The 24,262-nt window shown below is 38.4% G+C and overlaps 1 protein-coding gene across 1 annotated transcript; it reads right to left on the bottom strand.

Moving 5' to 3' along the window:
• Positions 1-3,630: 3,630 nt before the first annotated feature.
• On the bottom strand, positions 3,631-22,274 carry arcn1b (archain 1b). Its single transcript, XM_041808349.1, has 10 exons — positions 22,081-22,274; positions 16,154-16,417; positions 11,866-12,045; positions 11,250-11,455; positions 10,984-11,145; positions 10,440-10,605; positions 9,791-9,938; positions 9,550-9,658; positions 8,673-8,877; positions 3,631-5,050 (listed from the first exon to the last, which is right to left on the bottom strand). Exons 1-10 carry the CDS (start codon positions 22,081-22,083, stop codon positions 4,961-4,963), a joined length of 1,533 nt encoding a protein of 510 aa, XP_041664283.1. The 5' UTR covers positions 22,084-22,274; the 3' UTR covers positions 3,631-4,960.
• Positions 22,275-24,262: the final 1,988 nt, after the last annotated feature.

The following is a 24,262-nucleotide window of genomic DNA, read 5'->3' as shown; positions in this document are numbered from 1 at the left end:
GCCACTGTCGCCAAGCTGTGTAACTGAACCAGACTAGATGGAAGTCTGTAGTCCACAGAACCTGCAGCTCTGGGGCCACGTGCAGCTCTTTAGGCACTGCAGTGTCTCTCTGCGGCTGTGCCCAAAAATGTAAAATAAAGAAGAGCTTTTATTTGTACATCAAATACAATTTTTATAATGTTATTTTAAGATTCTTCTGCATTCTTTAACAGTAAAGTGTATACCTGATCATTCAAATATTGTTATTTTGAAGACATTTGTAAACCTCAACTTCATGTCATGCATCTAGGGAGCGGCACATGTTGGTGCTTTCCTGTCTTGGAAACAGAGGTCAAGACACAGTCACATCATGTGGTGAAACCTGAAGCAGGAGTTTTGTACACATCATGTGAACTACTAGAGTTCACTGTATTTTCAATACTCATGAATCATAATTACAGTTAAAAAAATGTACAGATAACATTCAGACAAATCCTCACACAGGAGGAAACAAAATAGCAGGGAAATAGTACACTCTTTTTAATGTTCTTAAATGTTCAATGCTAATAGGACAGATCACCTGTGGCAATGCAAGTTCACAGTTTCAGACCAGGTAAATTCCTAATATAGTTCATGAATGGGTCCCAGGTTTTGAAGAATTTGTTAGTAGATCCATTTGGGGTGCATCTGATTTTCTCCAATCTGATATTCTGCATCACATCTTTGATCTACTGGTTGTGTGAGGAATTGCATCTTTCCATTTAAACAGAATAGAATGTCTAACAATTAAAGAAGAAAAAGCAACAACCTTCTGAAAGTAAGGAGGAAAGTCCACTCCTGCTGGAGCTGAGAGAACACCAAAGATACCAACAGTAAAACTAGTTACAACCATGCAGCCATAGGACTTTGAGATGGTGTCAAAAAATGATGACCAGAAAGTTTTGAACATGACCAGAACATATGATATACAGCAGCAGGAGTCTGTTTACACCTGTCACATATTGGGCTTAAGTTAGGAAATATTCTTGCAAATTTGGCTTTTGAAAAATGCCGCCGATGTGGCACTTCAAATTATATTAAAGGGATACTTCAACATTTTGGCAAATTCGCCCATTGCCATAATTCCTATAGTACTAGTAATGGGTTCGTTACCTTCAGTTGCTGGTGCGAGCTATTTTTAGATTGGCGCTGCTGAGTTCGGACCTGCTGTGCCAACTCAATGTAAGCAGATGGTATTCCGGCTTTCCCTCATCAAACTCAACAAATACACAATCCAACAACTCCAAAATGCTCTCGTGGACAAGTTGTGACCTGCACATTCACAACGATACGAAATAATCATGGAACATCACGAGACGGAGATGTTTTAAAGTTAAATACAAAGCTGGAACTACACTCCAGACATGGCTGCTGCACTGTGTCACTCTGCCCAGTGGTTTACTCAAGAAATAGTTTCGAATATTAGCTTCATGTGCCGTAATGTTACATAATTATACGTTGTTATTTCATAGCGTGGTGAATGTGCAGGTCACAACTTGTCCACGAGAGCGTTTTGGAGTTGTTGGATTGTGTATTTCATGAGTTTGATGAGGGAAAGCTGGAATACTGTCTGCTTACATTGAGTTGGCACAGCAGGTCCGAACTCGGCAGCGCCGATCTAAAAATAGCTTGCACCGACAACTAAAGGTAACAAACCTATTACTAAGACTATAGGGATTATGGCAATGGGTGAATTTGCCAAAATGTTGAAGTATCCCTTTAAGGCATGTCTTGCACATATAGAGGACAAACAAACCCCTGAGAGGGTTGAGTCCCACTCCTTATTTGACAGAGAAACCCCTGCTTCATTTTACCATTGTTACTGAATATGAGATATAGAGAGATGATACTCATCCATTATGCAGGTGTATATCATTGACATCCTGCCTTTGCTTAGTGTGTTGACCTTTAACAAAGAATCCAGACAGGTTAACGGAGGTATGGATGGGAAGTCTTCACATTTTTTTTTCACAAAATCCCTGACTTGTAGATACCAGAAAAATGGTGCGGACTCAAAATTTCCTGGATAGTTGCTCAAAGCTGGCAAAAGTGTATTTCATATATTGTCTACACTACATATACCCTTAATTAAACAGATTTGAAAGCCTTTATTCAGTAAAGATGGTTGAAAAAGACCATTGTTCACTATAGGTGAGTGAATAGATAAACTTTGAATACCCATACATTTTTTGAACTTTTTAATAATGCATAATGACTGCGTTACTGCCACATTTCCTTCACTAACATTCACAAGTGAAGGTAAAGAGCCACAAAGCAGGGCTGGAAGAGAGTGTGGCTTACTTGTATTTATTTCAACCTTAGATCAAGCAGGGGTCTCACCCCTCCAGTCTTTAAACCACAGGGCAGTGGCATTACAATTTGCAGCCCCATAATATGCACGCAGATTTGGGAGCAAGACCCCACCATTTTTTAATTTTTTTTTTCTTTTTAGGTCTTTCCATAAATTCTTTTCTTAAACGGGCTGTTTGTTTTTCTGGATAATAAAAGAGGAGACCATCTGATTATATTCCTTAAAAAAAATTATAGTGGTATGAAGGTGGATATAGCTTGAAACAAATACAAAAACTTTGGAATAAAGTTCATCTTTATAGAGTTTGTTCTAATTAGCGATAACAGTAAAATAGACAATTGTTTCAGGTCTTTTTAGCATTATTCCAGCAAGGGAGTAAAATTTGCTTTAAATAGGTTATAGAAAGACTGTTATTTTTACTCCTAGATATGTGAAAGTGTCATCTAAGTGTCATTCTCTCCCCTCCACAGGCAGTTGTTGAAGTGCAACCGCTGCAACCCTCCACCCCAGCCACCTTCATTACAAGTCATTGGTGTTAAGGTCCAGCTCCTTTGTGCATCCCGTCATCGCCACCTCCATACCATCAATCAATCAACCTTTGTCCAGGTCATGTCATTAGTGTTTGGGTGAAGTGTCTCACAAGGTCATTTCTCATCCACTCCTTCCATCTCCCCCAACAGTGTCTAGACTCCATAGGGGTATCCTATCTGAGTCCACCACACTACCCCTTCAAGTTCATAAGGACATCACAATGGAGTCTATTCAACAAAGACATTTCCCTATCTCAAACATTTCCAGACTTGTAAAATTATTGTCACTTTATATCAAGGCTCTCCTGAAATATCTATATGTAAAGGCTGGGTGTTAAGTTTTGTTCAAGTGTTTGAGATTCACAGTTCATTTTAAAATAAGACTTACCTTAGTGCTTAATTTATATTCATGACTGAACTTTTAACAGTTTAGGTCAAACAGTACATGATCAAGTTAAATTATTTAAATGGTGCTAATAACATAAAGGTGTTGAATTAAGAAAGACTTAATATGGTGCTGGTACATCAGCACACCTTATAAAAGTGCTTGAGAGTTTTCAAGTTTTCTTAGATAGGACAGCATGGTGATTGTCAGAGCCCTCTAAAAATAACTATGCAAGCAGGTTTTCAGAACAATATCAATCCCAATCAGGCTGGTGAATGAGGCCCTATGTTGCAAATCATTACTTTTTTAAATATCCATTTTTTACATAAGTGGTATATGGGGTTCTGGTGCTGAGTTCACTACCAACAAAAAGATCAGAGTCAGAATTACATTTTCAATAATACATTTTATTCCATTAAAGATTCTTCTTTTCTAATTGTACACTGGAATGTTAAGATTCCCCTTCAGAAATTTTGTTAAAAATGCTCAAATCTAGTCATTTTCAACCCCAACCGTGTCCACACAACCATCGCTAAATTGAAATTTGGGGAGTACAAATGAAAAAAAAAGATAAACAAAAACAAACAAGAACATGACAGACAAATGTTACATGTTGAATAATGATGTTCTGTGAGAATGTAAGTAAAGGATGACTGGGTGGATGAACAGCAGAGTTTTACAGCACAATCCCTGCTATGTGTGTTTGTGATGCCATTACATTTTCTCCTTCCTCAGATCTTAGATGAATCTAGAGGAATGTCAGATTAGGGGCTTGGATGTTGTTTCTGGGCTGCGTTCAAAGTATTTGTGCTCTGTGAGATGTGAGGGCTGATCCTTTGACTTAAATGGACCAGAGAAAATCACGTCTGTACAAAGTGAGGAGTGGCTGCAATGGTGTCACAGTAAAAATAAAATTATAATGCTGATGTAATGTGTGAACATGAAGGGAAAATCCTGCTCTTTACTGTCAAAACTTCAAAATCCAGATGAGTGGTAAACATTCAACAAATTATACAGCAAAGAGTAAAAATATTAGAAATGAAACAGGTTTTGCTGACAGAACAGACAGTATACCAAGCAGAGAGCCAGATTTTCATTCAGCAAAGGACCAAAAACTCCTCACCACAGAGAGAAAAAAGAAGTGAGATATCAATAATCAAATCACAATGGATTAAAGAGGCTTACCATGATTGACACAGCTACAGTTCTGCAGTTATTATGGATAAGAGGCTATGAAATAAAAGAAAGAACCCCTGTTAAAGATTTGTCAATGAAGTGTGAAGAAGACGAGGTTGTGGAGGATGCTAAACTACCAGCGCTCATTAATTCGAGTGAAGGCTGACATGGCCTCGGGATGAAGATGACCGCCGCAGTCATCCTCTACTTACTCAGAAGTCCTCTGAACAGTTCTGCTCAGCCAACACAACAGCATCAGTGTGGGATTTTGTGTTTGTTTGTGTGTTTGTTGGTTTCTCCTGCTCAATTTACTCTATATATAGATGATCCTCTCTCATACAAACATATAAATACACCACCGCTGCTCTGCTCCACCACAGGAGGAGGCGTAGTCCTGTCGATGTACACAGTCTCTGAAATAGTATACAGGGTGGGCAGGCAAGAAAATCTTCAATCTTTCTCTGTAGCATAGATTTGGACTTTTATCCCCCGTTGGTGATTTTTTTTATTTTTTGTAATTTTCTCTGAATATTTTCTTTTTTACAGGATTTCGTATTTGTCAACAACAAAGGAGGTTTCTGAAGAGAATCTAACGGAGCTGTCGCCGTCTACGTGAGTCACTTTGGTAACCTGGATGAGAGGAAACAAGAAAGACAAGAAGCCACATGTCAGATACTTTATTGTAGACCTGCATGATATGAGAAATAACACAATGGGCCAGATCCACAAAGAATGGATTGCTCCTGCTTATAGCGCCGTTATTTGCGCAGAATTAGCTCACGCAATCTGCCCTGTTTTAGCACCTTATCCTCAAAAGAATTTGCTCTAATCATATGCAGGTGCTAACACGCCCACACAGTTTGGCAGCTGAGCGATATTTGCGCCTCTGATTGCAATAAGCCACATGGCATATAAGTGGCTCTGTTCCAAGATCACAGTTGACAGGACAATGGCAGAGACAGGCAGGAAAAGAACCTGTAATGTAGCTACTAATTTGACAATGCCAGGTAAAGCATGGGATCTCTGAGTGGCAGGCTCAATGTCATCCTTGATGTCATCTAGTAGCGCAAGGATCATGCGGCCTGGCAACCGGTATCTGCAGATGATTTCATTGTCGCTGAGATCAAAAAGTGATATTCTCCTCCGATAAATCCTTGCTTGTGCGCGCCTGCCATCTCACCTGCCACGGTGCCTTCGCCTGGCTACAATCACTGCTGCCATGATTACCGCAGAGTCCTGGCATGACAGCCCTTATATAGGCTATGCTCCACAGTTACCACCAATTGAGAGCAATTTGCAATCATTTTGAACGAGAGAGAGAGTGAGAGAGGGAGAAAGAGATATTGCGCGAATTTAATACACAGGTCTCACTGGCGGTAAATAGCACCGCTTTACTGCCTGTGGCAATTAGCGCTGGTCTTTGAGGACTAGATGGTATTTGCAATGAGGCTCATTTGCATAGGAAGGGGGCAATTTTGCGCTGAATTTATGAATATCCCCTACTTTACATGCAAATTGGACCAGCACAGCGAGGAGTGGCAGTGCAGTTTGGGTTCAGTTTGCGTGCATTTCACCCTATGCGTATGCTTTGAGGATTGCACGCTATTTTTTTCTGTCATTTGCTCAGGTTTAGCGGTCGCAAAAGCAGTGCAATCCTTTTGAGGATCTGGCCCAATGTGTAATACTGAGATCATGGTATGAAGTGAAATAAAGTAAAAATTAATTATTTTAGTTAGGTATAATTCAGTATTGCTGTAAAACAGGTTTCAAAAGTATCTGTGGTGCTGTCAGGAGATTAGAAAAAACATTGATCACCACACAACAGAGGCTTTTAAAAGGGTTTTAAAAGTGTTTACACAAGCTGTGGCTCTGTTAGCTCTAGCTTGATAGTAAAAGACAACGTAGATATGCTAGCTACATAGTTAACGGTACTACTGTATTTAAGCCAACAAAGTGACCATAGCTTTAGCAATCTTAGCGTCAGCACATGTAACTTATGCTAATGAAGCTACATAGCAATGTTAACTTAAGCTACATAAGCTTCATTAGTGTGTCGTCATGGAGGACAAGGTTTTTTCTGTTAGCAGACTGTTTAATCAGCTTTATTAAATATTTTGTTAGGCTTCGCAGGTCAGGCCTCTACTCCCAGGATATGGCTAGTGATGGGTAGCTGTGCTACAGTTTGAGCATAGAGCCTTGTTTATACCAAGCATCTAATCTGGGCCAGAGTATACAGTGTAGGTCCATGTAGCCCCTAAAAGCCTACACAGAAGCCTACCTACAGAGTCCATGTGCACCTCTTCAAAAATGTAACTAAGCGCTGAAACAACTCAGACAGCTGTGCCAGTCTCTGAGAAATATCTTCAGGCATTCTGTATGTATACTCTAGAGCAGCGTTTCCCAAACCTTTTTCTGGTTAACTACTTTTTTGAAGGTGCAAGAAAGTGTGAACCGATCAAAAACGGACCTAATCTATGAATCAGTAGCTAATATTACATATGCAGTATGTTTGACAAAAGCATCACAACCTATGTGCTTTTCTAAGCTGGTTGGTTGAGCTAATGGCTGGTGCTAGCTTGGCTAACTTTAATGCCAGATACTCAGGGGTCCGTTCAAAAAGACCAAAAAATTACCTCCTAAGTCCTGTCCTATCCACTTTTCCTTAACCTCGGTGAAAAACGTCACAGGGTCAAGGAAAGGAGGGAGTAAGAGGATAGGAACGGAGAACAGCAGTGATTAGGGAGTCCGACTGCACTTTCCCTTGGTTGGATGTTATGGACGTGACGTGTGTTATTAGTGTAAAAACTTCAAATTAACGCTGATGGACTACAAAATTCGCATCTACCACTCTGTGGGTTCTCCGTGTTTTTATGTGCAGCAAATGAAACGTGAAATCATCAGTGATAAATCTGAGCTCATTAAGATTTTTATAAAGTCTCTTCAGGACAAGGAACTGAGACTGTGAACATCCAGAACAGCAGAAACTTACTCTTAATCTGAACTGTCTGCTAAGTCAATACGACTAGATGAATAATATTCAAGACCTTTTATTTCACAACAATATTGAATAGTTTTGTGTTATTCCCTACCTGTCCTTTTTTTCTTTAATTCTCTTGTCTCTGTTAATTTAAATAGTCTACTCCGTCTTTCTTTCAGCTCGTTCTGTAAAAAGCTCTGCAAACCATGTCTTATATTCATAATTATGATAATTATAATGATCACATTATGGTAGCATGCCAACTTTATTGCTTGAATTGGATTTGATTTACAAACTTTTATCACATTTACTTTAATATTTCATAGTAGTAAAACAAATGCAGTCTGAAATACTGACTGATCAGTTTACCGTTTGGAAATGAGAAGGAATGAAATCGTTATCATAAGTAGACTGATATAGTTTTCATGTCTGTAATATTCCTCTGTTTATCTAATGAATTATAAGTTTGACAGTGAATTTTACAGTTTAAATCAGGGCTAGTAAAGTTACAGTCAAATTGATCGCTTGTTTTGATGAGCGGTCAACAGGTGATTCACTTTGACTGAAGTTAACGCAAAGAATTGTGGGTCATCTGTTCATCTCTCCTTTGGTAAAGGATGGTCCAGTGTTTCCTAGGCTAAAGGAGATAATAAAGGAAGTAATGAAGCTCCTTTCATTTTCAGTTGGAGAATTTGAACGGCCTTTATCATGGCTGACAATAAAGTACTTCCGGGTCATTTCACTCAGTTAGGAACATTCCTAAGCAAAATGGACTATTTGAACGGACCCCTGGTCTTGACCTGGCACTTTCTGTTTTATGTGTCTGGAAGAGGCCAATTCACCTCCGTCACATAGGCTCCACTAGCTGCCATCTAGTGGATGCTACAGTCTTGTCTGGTGTTTTATTATAGTGGAGAGGGCAAGTGTGATAGGATGGAGCTCCCCCATGTGGCTTTAATGAATACTGCAGGCATTAAATACTTCACAGAAGAGACTCTGACAACTCATTTGGCGACCCCAAAAAAATCTACCACTACCCACCTGTGGGTCGAGACCCAGATTTTGGGAATGAATACTCTAGAGTGAGATAAATGGCTGAGATTTTTAATACATTCTGGTGATAAAAGGCAGAGGGCAGAGGGAATTTTTGGCAGGTGTTTCATCAAATTTATAAAGGTGCCATAGACAGTTTTAAAAGGGCATCAGCGTGCATTTTTGTCACAACAGTTCTGCTGGACTGGATATAAAATCCTTTGAAAGGCTCCAGTTACCCACCTGGATGTCGCAGTAGTTGCGTTTGGACACAAAGGACACGTTGATGGGAAAGAAGTCATTGGGCTGCCCGGCGACGCTGAACTCCAGGCTTCCCGTCTTGTTGTTGGCATCGATGACAGGTAGGCACCACTCCAGGACGTTTCGCCTGCTGTCGTGTTTGTACTCTCCATCTAGATCGCCGATCACAGGAGCTCCCACACCAGACCTGTGAAGAGGAACAGCAGCATGTCAGCACAACAGACAGAACAGAGCTTTATGAGTTTTTCTCACAGTGTTTGTGCTTTATTGTCTCAAAGGGGATGTAATATAAAATTAAAAAAAGAGAATACCAGTTCTGTTGAGCAAATGACGACATATGAACAAAGAGAGTGTATTCTTTTGTCTCCTTCCACCAGTTTGGAGTAGACGTCACAATTACATCACAGCAGTAGCATGCACATATAGTGGGTGGCAGAAAAATAGTGGAAGAAAATCAAGTAAAAACACACTGCAACATATCCACTGTAGCTTTGGCTACTAGGTTGGATAGGTTGACCCACTGAACCAACAGTAAATGCAGATCTTGAAACCTCAGCTTATTGCTAAGGAAGACAACTTACATTCTGCTGCCAAAAAAATAAAATTGGATAAGGCATTCAGATGGTCTGGAATTTTTCATCTAAACTGACCACAAGCCTCAACTAGCTAAATTTCTGCCATCAGTTGGGATCTGCCCACAAAACACATCATCACTAAGAGCAAACACACCGATCTAAAAAGCAACAATTACAGTTTCAGGGAGTAGTAAAGCCTCAAATTCTGACAGAAAAAACTCTGTCCTTGATAGATTTGTAAAAAATGAATTGTGTGTCTCCATCTGTTTGATGGAGATACTCACGGTACAGGAATGCTGATCACCACATCGTTGAGTTCGAGGCTTTCCTCCTGCAGCTCGTATTCAATGTTGACATCACAGCCACTACCACTCTCTGAAGGCCAGCAGTTTACTGTAGCAGACAGAAAAGCCATATTCATTACAGTAGTAATAACATTGACTGTACTGTGTAATTACATTCTCTTAAGTCTGATGTAACAAACTGCACCATCCCATCAGGCTTACTTCTTCGTTCAGTACTTACTGGTTAGAGGTATGAGAGACTCGTCTGTGGTCTGTAGTCTCCACTTGAGCACACCGACATCGTTGTTGAGAGGGAAGGATTTCTCTGGGTTCTTCAAGCCGATCACTGACTCAGCTGTGAATAACTTCTTGTCAACATTAGGATGTGTCTGACAAGATAAAATGGACAAAAACTTCTTAAACTCAAGAGAAATTTTGTATTGATGGACATTTATCAATAATTTTAATCCATAATATCACAGAAATTTAAAGGTCAAGAGACTTTACAGAAAAATTGTCTATATTATAAAACTGGTGAAATGGCAATAAAATCTGTGATCTGAGTATTTTCATACCCAAAAATATGAAACATGCTAAATGTATCGTTTGCTCAATTTTCTGAATGAATTGCTGAAGAAGCTGTAATCTTGGTTTTGGTAAGCATACTGGAGTCACAGTACAAAATGACTGCCCGTTTTGTAAACAAACACATGTAGGACGTGATTTTGGGTGCTTGTGTTCAACAGTTTTATAAAAATGAACCTACATCATGGATTACCAATGATACATTTACCTGAAGCTTTTTATTTTAATCAGGCTTGAGTTCCTATTATTTGTGTCCTGTAAACACATCCTCTGTCCCCAAGTCAAGATGTATGTGATAGATGTACCTGCAGCTGAAGTCCTTTGTTGTCGTTATTGTTGATTATGAGGCGGATGCGCCCGTTCTTATCGTCTGTGACCCGAAGCGTCACCAGACCCAGCACCTCCATGTTCTGTAAGCCGCCGTCACGACCACAGGTAAGTGAGATCTTTTCTTCCACACGCAGATGTACACTAGAGGGAAAACAATCCAAAAAGCAGTCAATAAACAAAGAAGAGTAGACAACTGACATATTCACTCGGAAAGTTCTCAAGCACCTAGCTGAATGTATCTAGCGTTTGACTTTGCTGACTTAGCTGATAAAGTGATTTGCAAAAGGCAACCTGGCCAATTTATGAGTAGATCTGGATGAAGGTGTACACCACAGAGAGTAACTAGCTACCAGTGCTACCTAGTAATTTGTCTATCCTAGCAAACAAGCTCAACTTAAATCACTCAAAGATATCAAGTTCCCTGCCGTAACAAGAATCGAGGCCCTAGGAAATCAAAATTACCAACTGCAGTTGAGCAGGCAGTATTTAATCATATTATTTATGATGACTGGTCTGTACCTCTCCACATTGACTGGTGGTGGTAGAACTTTAGATACATCTGAGCCTCTCTTTCCTGTGGAGGGCATGATGGTTTCTCCCTCAGACTTGAGTTTGTCAACAAAGTTGTCCACCTCTTTCCCTTTAGCACCCAGTTTAAGGGCCTTGCTGGGTCCACTTGGTCTGAAAAGAAACAAAAACACCATCTTTGATTCCATCGAAAAAAGGACATCATCATCTAAAACACTTAAGAAATGTTCCTCATTTGTGGGGGGTTGGTTGTTTACCTGACTGGAGCTGGTGTGATCTTGGGCTTCTCAGGCTCGACGATGGTGTCTGTGATGATGGACCCTGAGGAGACGCTGGTCATGCCAGCGCTGCCAAAGCCGCCAAAAGCTGGCACCTTCTTTCCTGAACGCTCAGCGTCCCTTCTAGCCTGTTGTAGTTCCTTGGCCTTCCTCCTCATTTCTGCCTTAGCCTCTCTTTCCTGAGTCTGTGGACCAACAAAATATCAATAAACATTCAGTTATCCATCCATGGCTTATGGTCAAAGGAGTGGCTGTAAATACCGTTACTCCAAAGAACATTTGTGTAGTAGTGCAGCTAAAGCTTGGTTAATTTATGTTATTTCCCATAATAATTAATTAGGACAAAGCATCAAAATTAAACAAAATGTAGAATTGTCTGTTGTAGCCTAATGTCTATTAAACAAAATTAAGTCAACCGTTTTTTCAGTTAAAACCAAGAAAAAAACACCAGAAACCTAATCCAAAGAGACATATCTTATTGACATCTGTAATGCAATGCATTTACACAGTCAAAGTGAGTAATACAACTAAAATAATTCACCATAGGACCATTAAACTTGACCACATCTAACAAAGCACCAAAGTGAGAACTCACCTCTCTGACAGCACGGAAAACCTTCTCCTCATGGGAGTCCATCTCTGTGAAGGTCCGAATCTGAGCCAGGTTCACGTTCTCTCTGTAGCCCAGTGCCACGATCTCATCGAAGGCAAAGATCAGGTCAAAACAGTGCTCTGATATCTCACTCTCTTCCAGCACACGACAGTATTCTGGGATCTGAGACAGTAGGGGAGAAACAGACCACCAGAGAAGTTATTGTAATATTTAAAATAGCCTGCAGTCAGCAAACAGCTTGAATGATCTACTTTATCACAAGTCAAGTAATCATACAATGTAACATTTTTAATCAAAACAAAACAAAAATCCTGACACTGTTGAATCAATCTTTTTTTTGGCCTAAATTATTAAAGTTCCTCCTCATTTTTTGTGGGTAAAGACTCCCATTTCCCAGGTATGCCGTCTATGCATCAATATGAACTAATAATTGATCAAATGCTAATGTAAAGCACTTTTCATGTAGACATAATTCAGCACAAATATAACGTCTGAAGAAAGTTTAAAGTGTGTTCCCACTTTGCAATTTAGGTTACTAATTACCTCTGTTAAACACACAAAATGTACAATAAATACATCTTGGTAGTTAGCATAGTCAAAGGTGAGTTGGGATTACTTTCAAAAAGTCATAAAAAGGCTAATGGCAATAAATTCCACCAGAAATGTTACATTTTGCTTGTTTCAAATGTTGGCATTCAGTAATGGAAAAACAAAGCAATCTCTTTGGATTATATTTTCATCATATGTAAACATTTTAAACAGAGACAAGACTCGTGCATTTTTTGAGAACAACAGACAGAACTACAACCTGCTGTCAGCAAATTGAAAATACACTGCTTTTTAATGGAGCGTCTATACTTTCAAATTAAAAAAGAATTCCCATTTTAAAAATCATAATAAAAATACTCTGTACAATCCAGGTAAGTTTCTCCAAAGGAATGCCAAACTTTTACTCTTACAAGGACAAACAGAAAGAGCATTTACATTTTAAGCCATTTAAACTTATTAGCATGCAAGCCAAAATGAAAAACAGGCCATGACCCAGCTGTTATGCAGTTGCCCCACACCCAGTGAAACAGGCCTTCAAAAGAGCTTTAAAAATACACAGCACCGCCTGGCATAAGCAGCAACAGAGGTGCTGAATAAAATGTATTCACACCATAATCACAGATGTTTATTTCTACCATTCTTAACTGATTCAAAATTTTCAGGATACCAATATGTTTAAACATATTGTATTAGGCTACATCTTGAGTGCATTTTTAACAGCAGAACTGGCGCGAGTAATTTCCTAAGGAAGGACCGACATGTGGCTCATAAGCTGTGCTGTTAGCATTAGCAGCACTAACCCTCATTGTTGGTAATGTTTACATAGCTGATTGTACTGTCTAAGCAGCCTCGAGTAAGTGGACGCCTATCCTGACATATCTGCTTACCACACTAAACTTAGGTAATGTAGTCTGCTTCAGGAACGGTTCATGTGCCTAAATTCAAATCATACATATTCTTTAACCTAGAGTGAATAACAATAAAAATATCAGCCAACAATTCCTGACCGACACAGACAACAAAAATTAACTATTGTCTGTTTCATGTCAAAGACCGGTGTTTGGGTTTAACAAGTGACAATGTTAGCTGGTGACCAAGCGTCAAATCTGTCTTGGTAATACTAAAAACCTAAGAACCCCATCTCCTAAGCATATTAGACACAACAGAAAATGTTCATTGTTTTAACATTGTTATACGAAAGCCCCTGACACTCTCAGCTGAAGAGTCACCAATTAACACAGTCACTTTTAAAACATAACACCCGCTGTCCCACAACATTATTTACAGAAAAGGCTATAGATTTATGATGTTTTTGTCCAAAGACAAGTGTCTGATAAATCAGTTTCCTGCTTCAGCCCACATATTTGATTTAAAATATTTTGCAACTGAAGCAGATATTACTATTTTCTTTATTACTGTCATTAGTTATTGGAATAAAAATCCACATCAAATTTTTTTTAAAAAAGCATCATCTTGAACACATTATAGGATGTCTTTTAATGACAAATAATACTATAGCAGCCCCTTAGTACACAGCAGACTAGAGCAGATGCTGAAATTATCACCTCATCAGAAATAGGGAATCATCTATGAATTTGTTTGAATTGAAAATAAATTCTCAATCAAATCAACATACTTTAAGATTCAAATCTCAAAGCAACAATGATTGTAACTAGGTAACTTTAACCAGACAGGAACTGCACTGAAAAATAGATTTCTAAAGACAGGAAAGAGAGTGCCTGCCAAACAAATGTATCAAAAACAGGTTTATTTATCTGTACTACTTTCAGTGGAGTCAATTCTTACAAAATGTTTTCACACAGTCATGTTTGATGCTACATAGAGACTTAAAATGCATATTTTTTGTAATATTTAACTGCTAATGCTTTTCTACTTGTTTTGGGCCTAAGGAGATTTCAGACATTTTACAACTTATTAAAGAGAAATGCACTATCATTATGTAGGGCCCTATGATTTCCACGTTAATCGAAATGTGGACAGAATCGCAGAATTGGCCAATAAAAACGGAATTTACAATTTAACGCGGAAATTGCAGAAATTATATGAATTTGAGTGCTGTGATTTTTAGAAAGAGGAACAGATATCTGGGTAATATGTTCCGGGGGAACATTAAAGCGGGTACAACTTGTGCCTCATTTCACGAACACCCATCCCGCTCCCTGCTAGACTTGCAAATCCCTCGAGGGCTTCAAACTTGAGTCAGATGGACTCGAGATTTTACAAAGTCCCGTAGTCTAAATGATGTTACACTCAAGTATCAATTAGCTTAATAATTCCTCCCGTAGATACTGTAGTTCTCTTTGGTTGCTTAACGAGCCAAAACGTGTCTGTATTAACGTAGTGGTTTGATATGACACAGACGAAAAGACAGCAATGTATGGAGGGAGATGAGGGGATAACTGTTACAGTCAGGAGTAGAACACAATGTAGCACCAAACTGCATGGACTGTTACAGACTGTAAGATTAAAGAAAAGTTTAGGTAACAGGTTTTCTTTTAATCACTTAACTTTAATGTTACTTTCTTATGAAGTTACTATCACTCTGTGTTTGAGAGAACAGAAAGATTTCTTAATTTACATTATAAACATCAGTTAGGACTAGGGCTGGGCAATTAATCGCAAATTAGATTAAGTCATAATATGGCCTGCTGCAATTTTCAAATCACAGAAGTTGCAATATTTCTTTAACTTGAAATGTGTCAAAACACCAGTTTAATTAATACATTTTTTGTAGCGGCAGAGATTTTATGCACATTATGCAAACATTCAAGTGTCAATTTTTCATAATGGTTTACAAAAATCCTCTTTTTTTGTTTTATGTAGGCTATGGTTTTCTTAATCAAAATGAGTGTCATAAAATGATAGTGTCCTTCAATTAAGCAAATGACATCACATTAGAGCAAAACTAGTTAGCTCACTCTATCTAAAACTGATGAATCCTAGCATTACCTCATGATAGTCACACCTCAGCTGCGATCAGCTGTTAGCCAGCCTCACCTCCTCCACCCCAGCTGTCTCCTTTATAGCTTAAAGCCTGTTCCACCCTCATATTCAGATTCATGCTACTATGGATTAATTGCTTCTGAAATAATTTCATCGTTTTCAGTACACATGGTCTTATTTTGAATAATTTATTGCTTGAATTTTTTGAAAAATACACAAGATCAACCCAAGGATAATCCAGATTAAATTGCAATTGCAATATTTGGGGAAAAAAATCGCAATTAAATTATTTTTGCAAATTGTTCAGCCCTAGTTAGGACCCAGTGTGATTATACACGTGGATGTGTCTTAAAATGTTGGAAATATGTTGTTCTGTTTACTTACTGTCTCATAGGGAATGGCATTAGATAACCTGAGAAGTATAAAATAAATGCAACAATTTTGACAATGCCACAACTTTTATCTTTGTGATGTAAATTTTCTGCTCACAACCAAATTCCTGTACCTTAGTTTAATTCAAAAAAGTTTATTAAGTACCCAGTTCGCTATAATAGTGATGAATTTGTCTGACTGAAATTCCCCATCTTGTTTCATATATGGAAGTCAGGAAAAATACTTGGTGAATGTCTATCCTGAATGTTTTTTCCAGTCAATGTCACTGCCACTGCAAGGATTTTAACTCTTTATCACCAAAGACAGATATAATTTTGTTTCTAATCCAATGCAAAAAGAGAAAGTCAGGTCCATGTTTCCTCACCACACGAGAGAAGAGTCTGAGGGTCTCCAGGTCCTCCAGGATGTTGCTGTTCTTAGTGGTGATGAGGACCATGTAGAGTTTCTCCAGAGGCTGGTACACGTAGCGGACACTGTCTGTTTCCACAAAGGTGTGTTGCTTGCCTGTGTTCATCAGTTTAGGGAATGCAGCCAGAAGACCCTCAATACGTGTTCGAGTCATTTCGACAAACTGCCGCGATACAATGGCTTTGCCAGCCTTGGTGCACACCGCCGCTGCCAACAGCACCTGCAGACACAAAAAAGACACCGCAAGTTAAACAAACCCACTGTCCTACTCTTTGAATGGACCCTGGCCACAAGTTATTAAGTCCTTCTTCCAATTTTGATGAGCTCCCTTGCTTTAGAGATTCTAACAAGGAAGCAAAACTTATGCAACAAAACAAATGTATGTTTTATTACTCTGAATTAGAGCTGGGCGATATGGCCTAAAATTTATATCCCGATATATTTTTGCTATATCCCGACACACAATATATATCGTGATACTTTGAAATGTCCTCCAAGTGGCTGTATAATGTTAAATTCGGCTCCAAATGACACTTGTTTGGTGATTCAAATAGACTGTTCCATAGGGCTGACAGCCTCAAGTCCACTGGTCGATTAATTGGTCGATGACCTCATGTCCAACCAAGATCCAATTGGTCGAACAATCACACGTGCTACTTTCATTGGAAGAATCCATTTTTTGCAGGGGTGAGAAGGGCAACGTCATGTGTTTTTATATTTTCAGTCATCTAGTGTTACAAAATGTAATTTAAAAAAATAACTATGAATATAACTATTCAAATGTAATTTACTTGTGCCTTTAAGGGTAAGACTACTACTAAGGGTAAGACTGACTGGAGCCCTACTGTTCTATTGGATTTTTAATAAAATCAATATAAAGTCAAATTTAACATACTGTTTTATTTTGAAAAGGACTTCATTCAAACTTTTACTAATAAATCAAAAATAGCCTACATAAGTCGTGAAATACTCTTTTATAGTGTATGGACAGTTCTGAAACATTTTCTGTGTTATGTTTACTATTGCTGATTATTAAATGATTATTTTCCTCATTAAGGGTGAAGCAAACCTTCACAAAACTCACCAATCCTGCATGTAGCCAATGGCTAAAACCCTGCAGTCTAGTTCAACATTCAGGCTCACAGCTGTGATTACATTAGTCTGTTATAGTGCTGATGAACGCTGGAGTCATCTTGCGGCGTACAGTTTTGGTGATAGCCCCTTTCTGTTCCAACATAACTGTGCACCAGTGCACAAAGCAAGGTCCATAAAGATGTGGATGAGAGAGTTTGGTGTGGATGAACTTGACTGGCCTGCACAGAGTCCTGACCTCAACCCAATAAAAAACCTTTGGGATGAATAAGAGCGGAGGCTGAGAGCCAGGCCTTCTTGTCCAACATCAGTGTGTGACCTCACAAATGCACTTCTGGAAGAATGGTCAAAAATTCCCATAAATGCACTTCTAAACCTTGTGGAAAGCCTTCCCAGAAGAGCTGAAGCTGTTACAGCTGCAAAGGGTGGACAGACGTCATATTAAACCCTATGGATTAAGACTGGGATGACACTTTAGTTCATACGGAGTCAAGACAGGTGAGAGAATACTTTTGGCAACATAGTGTATATAGACAAATAAGATAACCCATCCAGATCATTATAAAGAGGGATTTCTCTTAAACATACTCAGGAAGATCTGCACCATCTACTCTATTTTTGCACTAGAAGAGCAGTATGCTGTAGCATGCTCATATGAATCCATCACTACACTGAAAAGGGTGTGTGGTACCATAGGCTTAGATAATTAAGAAAAATGTTGTTCAAAAGATGCCAGATAAGAATAGTATAGGAGAAATAAATAGTTGTGACTTTTTGAAGCAAAAATTCACCCAACATTTATCCACTGGTGCTGTGTCAGACTCATACTACAACTCATAAAGTCAATAAAATAAAGAAGCACAGGCATAGAGCAGAGACATTACTCAGCAGCTGAATGAATACAGGCATTTATGCTTTTCTTAACTAAAACAAGTGTAGGACTAAATTAATCATGTTAAATCCAAGGAATTTTGTGCCTTTCATTTGGACTGATGGGCGGTTTGTGTTGGAATGAAGCTGTACCGAAAGGTGGCACCTCAATCTTTGTTTTGAATGTCACTAGGGACAAGAGTTGGAAATTAGCAATTGCCATAAACTCTCTGTGCAGATTCATGCTCTGTTATGAAACTGTGTTAAACTGCATTGGCCGATCAAATGAAAAAACTGAAATTGGTTCAGTAGATACCTGACGTGTTGGCACTGGTGCCATGTTGGTGCTGGATTTCAGTACTCATCTCCAGTTATAATTGTTTTACAAGGACTGAAGAAGTATTGCACATGTAAACATAGCTAGTAATATCCTAATTCACCACAAGATAATCTATTTCATTTGTTAAGTATAAATGCTGGATTATTACATTATTTGTCTTATTTATTGATTTTTTAAATTTACCTACCAGTGGTTGTTTATCTTTCTGTCATCTTTTGTACAGCTGGCTATTAAACAAACTGCATGTCTGACATTTGGCAAATGTGACTGACCATGTCCTTGTTATGTGTTTATAGAATAAACATATCTAGACAAATATGATACATTGTTTCTAGTCTTAATCACTCAGATGAAATTCCTGTTCTACAATGGTGGGGAAAAGACAGAAATGCTTAGCACTAAAGATATCTGGTGTTTACAATTCATCATGGAGAATCACAATATGTACAGTTAAATTCATAATTTAGAAAATTATCAGGGGCATTTAATGTTAAGTAATTTACAAAAAAAAATAAAAAATGTATTTGCGTTGAAACATGAAAAATGTGGCAACTTCCAGTGAAATGGGTTTTCATTTTTTCATAATAGACTGTTTTCCCATTGAAGGTCAGGAACACTCCAGCATAGACTTGTCAAAACATAGCCTACTAAAATTGCATTTTTCAAGCAATAATGTAACCCTGTTAAACGGGTACAAGATGTCACCTTAAATCAATTGCAGGCTGCCTAAATTGAATTGCAGCCTTATCATGACAGACTTTGAGATATTGCCAGATGTCTAGTTGTTGCCCAAATAATTAGTATAATATCATATGGTGATGAAACTGGTGATCCTAAATATGGCCAAGACAAGTTTTTGAATTTCTTTTTGTAAAGTGAAACTATGGAGGAGTCAGAATGTGGAGCATGAGAAATGTCTCAACATAAACCAGTTCAAACAGAGGCAGAAAGAGATGATTTTCACCAGGTACAGGAATTAAGATGTTTTTTTTAGTTGGTTTTTTATTCTTTCTGTTTACCTTTAACTTTTTGTATATAAATTGTCATCTATAGAATTGTAAGAAAGAAGTGTGTATTCTGTTTTTTAAGATTTATATTTTGGCCTCCTTTTCATGCCTTCATTAGCAAGAGGATGACAGTGGCTAGACTCAGAAACAAGGAATAGTGTGGAGAGACATGCTGTAAAGGGCCACAGGCCGGATTCGAACCCGGGCTGCCTGCGTACACAGGTAGCGCTTTAAACAACTCGACCATCTGCGCACTCATATGCATGTATTCTGCATGTCACAAACTGCATAATTTAGTTTAAACTAGAGCTGAAACAATTCCTTGAATCACTCGATTCAAAAATATTCCTCGAGGCAAATTATCTGCCCTGAGCTTCGCTTAAATCAGTCATGTATCCATACGCCCATGCTATAATCCTGGACATCGCGCCATTTGTTGCACAGTGTGCTGTGTTTCGCACGGACCTCTATTTGTTTGGCACAATGCACTTGTTTTCGCTGCTATTAAAACGTAACATGCATGATTCGAGGCGCAAAAATCACGAGGGAAGAAGAGTTGATGCAGTGATGTTTACAGGCACGAGTCCTGCGTTTTTATGCATCCACTGCCCATGGTTTCACAACAAATACTGGACGATGCCTGCACCTGTAAACCTACGCAGGTCTCCGAGTTTATGCGCTGCCCGTATGACTCGCTGGTGTGAGAAAGAGCTCAGTTTGTGTCTGCAAACTTCAGAGGATTTCATGAACTACTCTGATGGACCTGACAGTTTCACAGAACACAGCCAGGCTTCATGATTCAAGTCCTGTTTTGGTGCTTTCCTTCTCTCTCTCTCTCTCTTCCAACTGCACACGTTATACATTTAATTATAAATTATTTAAAATTCAATGCACTTATGTCTTGATTCCAGCGTATTTTTCAAAAAGTGTAAGCATCCCTAATAATTTGGTAAGTCTTATGTTGATAATGAATTGATACCAATAAAATAGAAACACCCTATTTCCACAGACAGTGACTGAGACAGAGACTAAATAGGTTAAAGTTCATCACCATATAGTCAGGAATCAACAGGTCACAGAAGCAGTGTTATCCCTTAAAATGTGTTCTCCATGTCTGTGGATGGTCTTAAAAGGTCAGATTTTTATGGTGGATGAACTCATAAAACAAAAATGTCCAAAAATTAAAAGTGAACACCTTTTGAAAAAATAGACCTTATTCCTGTAATCTAAAGGTTCACCTTTCAGACATAATCAGACCACTGTGTGAATGATGGAGCTTTATTCTTGCTAGAATGTGAAATATTACATTCATGCATAAATTAGAGGATGTTAAAGTGTCCCTTTACTTTAATTACAGATTGGAAAATAAAAATAAACTCCAAAAGAAGAAAAAAAGTGTCAGTACCCAAAATTTCCTGGGAGAGGATCCCGAAAACCCCAAATATGACATAAGCTAATGTCATTATTTAACTTCCTTTCCCTGTTGCTTTTCTAGTTTTCTAAATATTTTTATTTAAATAACTTAATATATATTGAAGAAAATAAATATTTAGGTAATAAGATTATACCAAGTCATCTTAGAGATATAGTTTTATTTTCTAAATGACAGAAACCATTTGTGTCTAAAAATCAAATATTTGGTTATGTTAAGAACATTTTTTTGAGGTTTATATCAATAAGGAAGCAGATAATTTGCAACATTGACAATATTTACTCCTTCTACTTGTATAAACACAATTATCACATTTTTTCCATCATTGTTTTGCATTGTGCAATTATTTGTGTAATATTATTTTCAGTAAGACTATTTATCTTTAATCTCACGTTAAGAATAAAAATGCCATTAAGTCTGCATCCCTAGTGTTGGCGAGGTATTCTCCTCAAAGTTAAGTCAACAACAGCTTTGGAGGTACATTTAACAAAAGTAAACTGTCAATAATAGTGAATAAAACCGGCAGGTTTGGTTTGATATAGGGACATTAACGTTATTGAACTGATTATTCCACTCATGTTTCTCCTTTGAGGAAGTGCATTCATTCCACGTTGACAATGGCTAAAGTTAGAAATGAAAGACACCCACTGTGGTTCTGAACTTGATACGTACGAACATTTACGATATACACTGACACTTCAGAAACGCCATACAGCAGCCGATGGCATGCATTGATGATGTTAATGCATATTTACTTTGACTATGATGAGAGCGGTTAAGTGTTTTTCCTGCTAATGATCGTTTGACAGCAGGGAACGTTAGCTTCAATCATGCTAGTGACAGGAGCTAAAGCTAGCGCTAGCTAAGTTAACGTCAGCAATGTCTGCAACTCATTTGTCGCAAACTCGTGTGTAATTTCAGTCTGTCTGATATGAACACTATCCAGTCTTTACCTGATTCCCGTTACTTTACAAATGGTTATCAATGACAGCCAGATGACGAGCCATATTTTCTCATTTCAATATAGGAGAACCTAGCTAGCCGATTCTTAGCTTCGTTACCTTCCAGGTTAGCCTATGTTGTTATAATTGCTAGGCCCGATTAAAGACAGAGAAATGTACACATTTTCGACCGTCACTCACCATTTTGGTCTCTTTCTAGTGCACGGCGATCTTCTGTGTCTTGTCCTTTTCTTGTTTTGGGGATTTCTAGTCACTCAAAGATAGTACGGTGCGAATAAACAGCCGAACCTAAGTTGTGTGATTGTTAGCTGCTAGCGTTAATATGGCAGAAGTACAGAGCCACGTCTCCACCGGAAGAGCAGCGTTGGATCAGCCCACCGTGGAAACCAATGACGTGGGATCCAAAATGGCGGCTTTGATCAAATAGGTTACTGCCTTCACAGACGCCTCCTACTCTCATTTAGAACAATCAAGTGAAGAGAATGATTTAGTGTTTATCATAAAATACTGCCCCTTTTGTGACGCTGAAATACAAACAACAGGCAATCTGTTTCTCCCCTGTACGCCAGTGCATTCTGGGATGATGTTAACCATGATGCCTTAACTTGCCCCCTCTTGGTAACATTTAGGTACAATATTGAGGGCAGCAAAACTGACTTGATGATGAACAATATGACATTTCTCGCAAAAAGTTTATTAATACATGTGAACTGAGGGAAAAACACCTCTCCACGGTCTTCAAAGGAACCTTGTGGAAAACCATCATAGATGTTTTCTTAATAATGTAAGGGAAAATGCATAGTGTCCCACTTATTTATTGGGTTTTATTTATTGCTACAGTTATCCGTCCATCTTCTTAGCACTTTTCTTTATTTCATTTAATTTTTTAATAATATTTTTAATAGTTGAATTGTAATACTGTGTCTTGCTTTAAAATGTAGGCTGTTCATTTTTGTATTTCAAGGCCATAATTTTGGGAACTAGATTTGTTTCAATTAAAAAAAAAAAAATACAAAAAGCTTCAGGTGACCCTTTCCCCTACATTTCCTCTGTTTTTAAAAAGTGACAGACAAGAAATGTAGCCTAGCAGTTAATCCCAAATTCAATCTTTCAGATTACAGTGATGTGAAAAAGTTTTTGCCCCTTCAAGATTTCTCTCTTTTTTGTGCAAATCTGTCACAACTCCATGAGGCTGGCAGTGTTGGACCATAAATCAAAGCCACCTACTTTTTACCCTCTTGCAGCCTGCCATTGTGCAGTTCTAATGACGCTATCCATGCTTTTGTTGCCCTTCTGTAAGGGTTCTAGTGAGCCAGGAACTTTGCTGACTTTCCAGAGTCGTTGAAGATTGAATCCACACCAGTAACTCTGATATTGAATGTCTTTTTAATCAATTTTTGATCACTATCTGAGCATTAGCCACCATATTGTTTCCAACAACGCTTTGTGAAGGGCTGCTGACAACCAATGGAAGGCTGACATCATTCTTAGCCAAACAGAGCACATTTAGATCACGAAGGAGATGGCCTGAATAGATCATAATGGACAGAAAGAGAGACAGAGAGCCTGTGATCTGAGCCCTGAATGATGGCTCAAAAATAGCCTATACAAAAAGGCGCAAGGACTTTTCTTGTAAATACAAGTATTGAGGATGTTAATAGCTTGACTGTGCACCACAGCTTGACTGCACCACAGGGTTGATGTTTTACAAGCTTTAAACGACATAAAGTTCAGGAGAGAAAAAATGTTACAAGTAGCTTAGAGCTCAGAGGGTTAAATGTTTCACATCATCAGACAAATTAGGTTATATCCCAAGACAAAGATGACCTGAGTAAACACCAAATACAAATTTTAAATGGTGATGGTGTCATTTATTGAGGGAAAAAGCCATCCAAACCTACCTGACCCCATGTGAAAAAGTAGTATGAAACATAGCAATATTGCTGCTGGCTGTCACCTGCCTTTTGATTGTTTACAACATGCAGTCACACAGTGTCCAGTGTGACTTATTTTAAGTCTCTTTGGTCTGATAATCCTCTGCCATTATTGAAAAAGACTGTCAAAAAGATTGGCTGTATCAGGCACATCCACAGGTGTAACCCGTGCTTGCATGGGTGCACAAGCTATGCTGCAGCCAATCCACAACCCACATGGTTAAAAAGTAAGCCAAAGTCAAAAAACTGCTGTTCCTCAAATGTCCACTCAAGGCTGCAGATGCAACAAGAGTCACATACACACTACATATTAAAAGGAAGATTTTTATGAACATTTGTAAGGCCTGGTTAACAAAAGTTTGGCTTGATTAGTCCATGTCTTAATAGGCATATACTATACAGGGAGGTAAGTTTTGGTGTAACTTGTT

This window comes from Cheilinus undulatus, linkage group 2, assembly GCF_018320785.1.
Source record: "Cheilinus undulatus linkage group 2, ASM1832078v1, whole genome shotgun sequence".
Classification (NCBI taxonomy): Eukaryota; Metazoa; Chordata; class Actinopteri; order Labriformes; family Labridae; genus Cheilinus; species Cheilinus undulatus.
The sequence above is the reverse complement of the archived record's forward strand: the minus strand, read 5'-3'. Positions and strand labels throughout refer to the sequence as shown.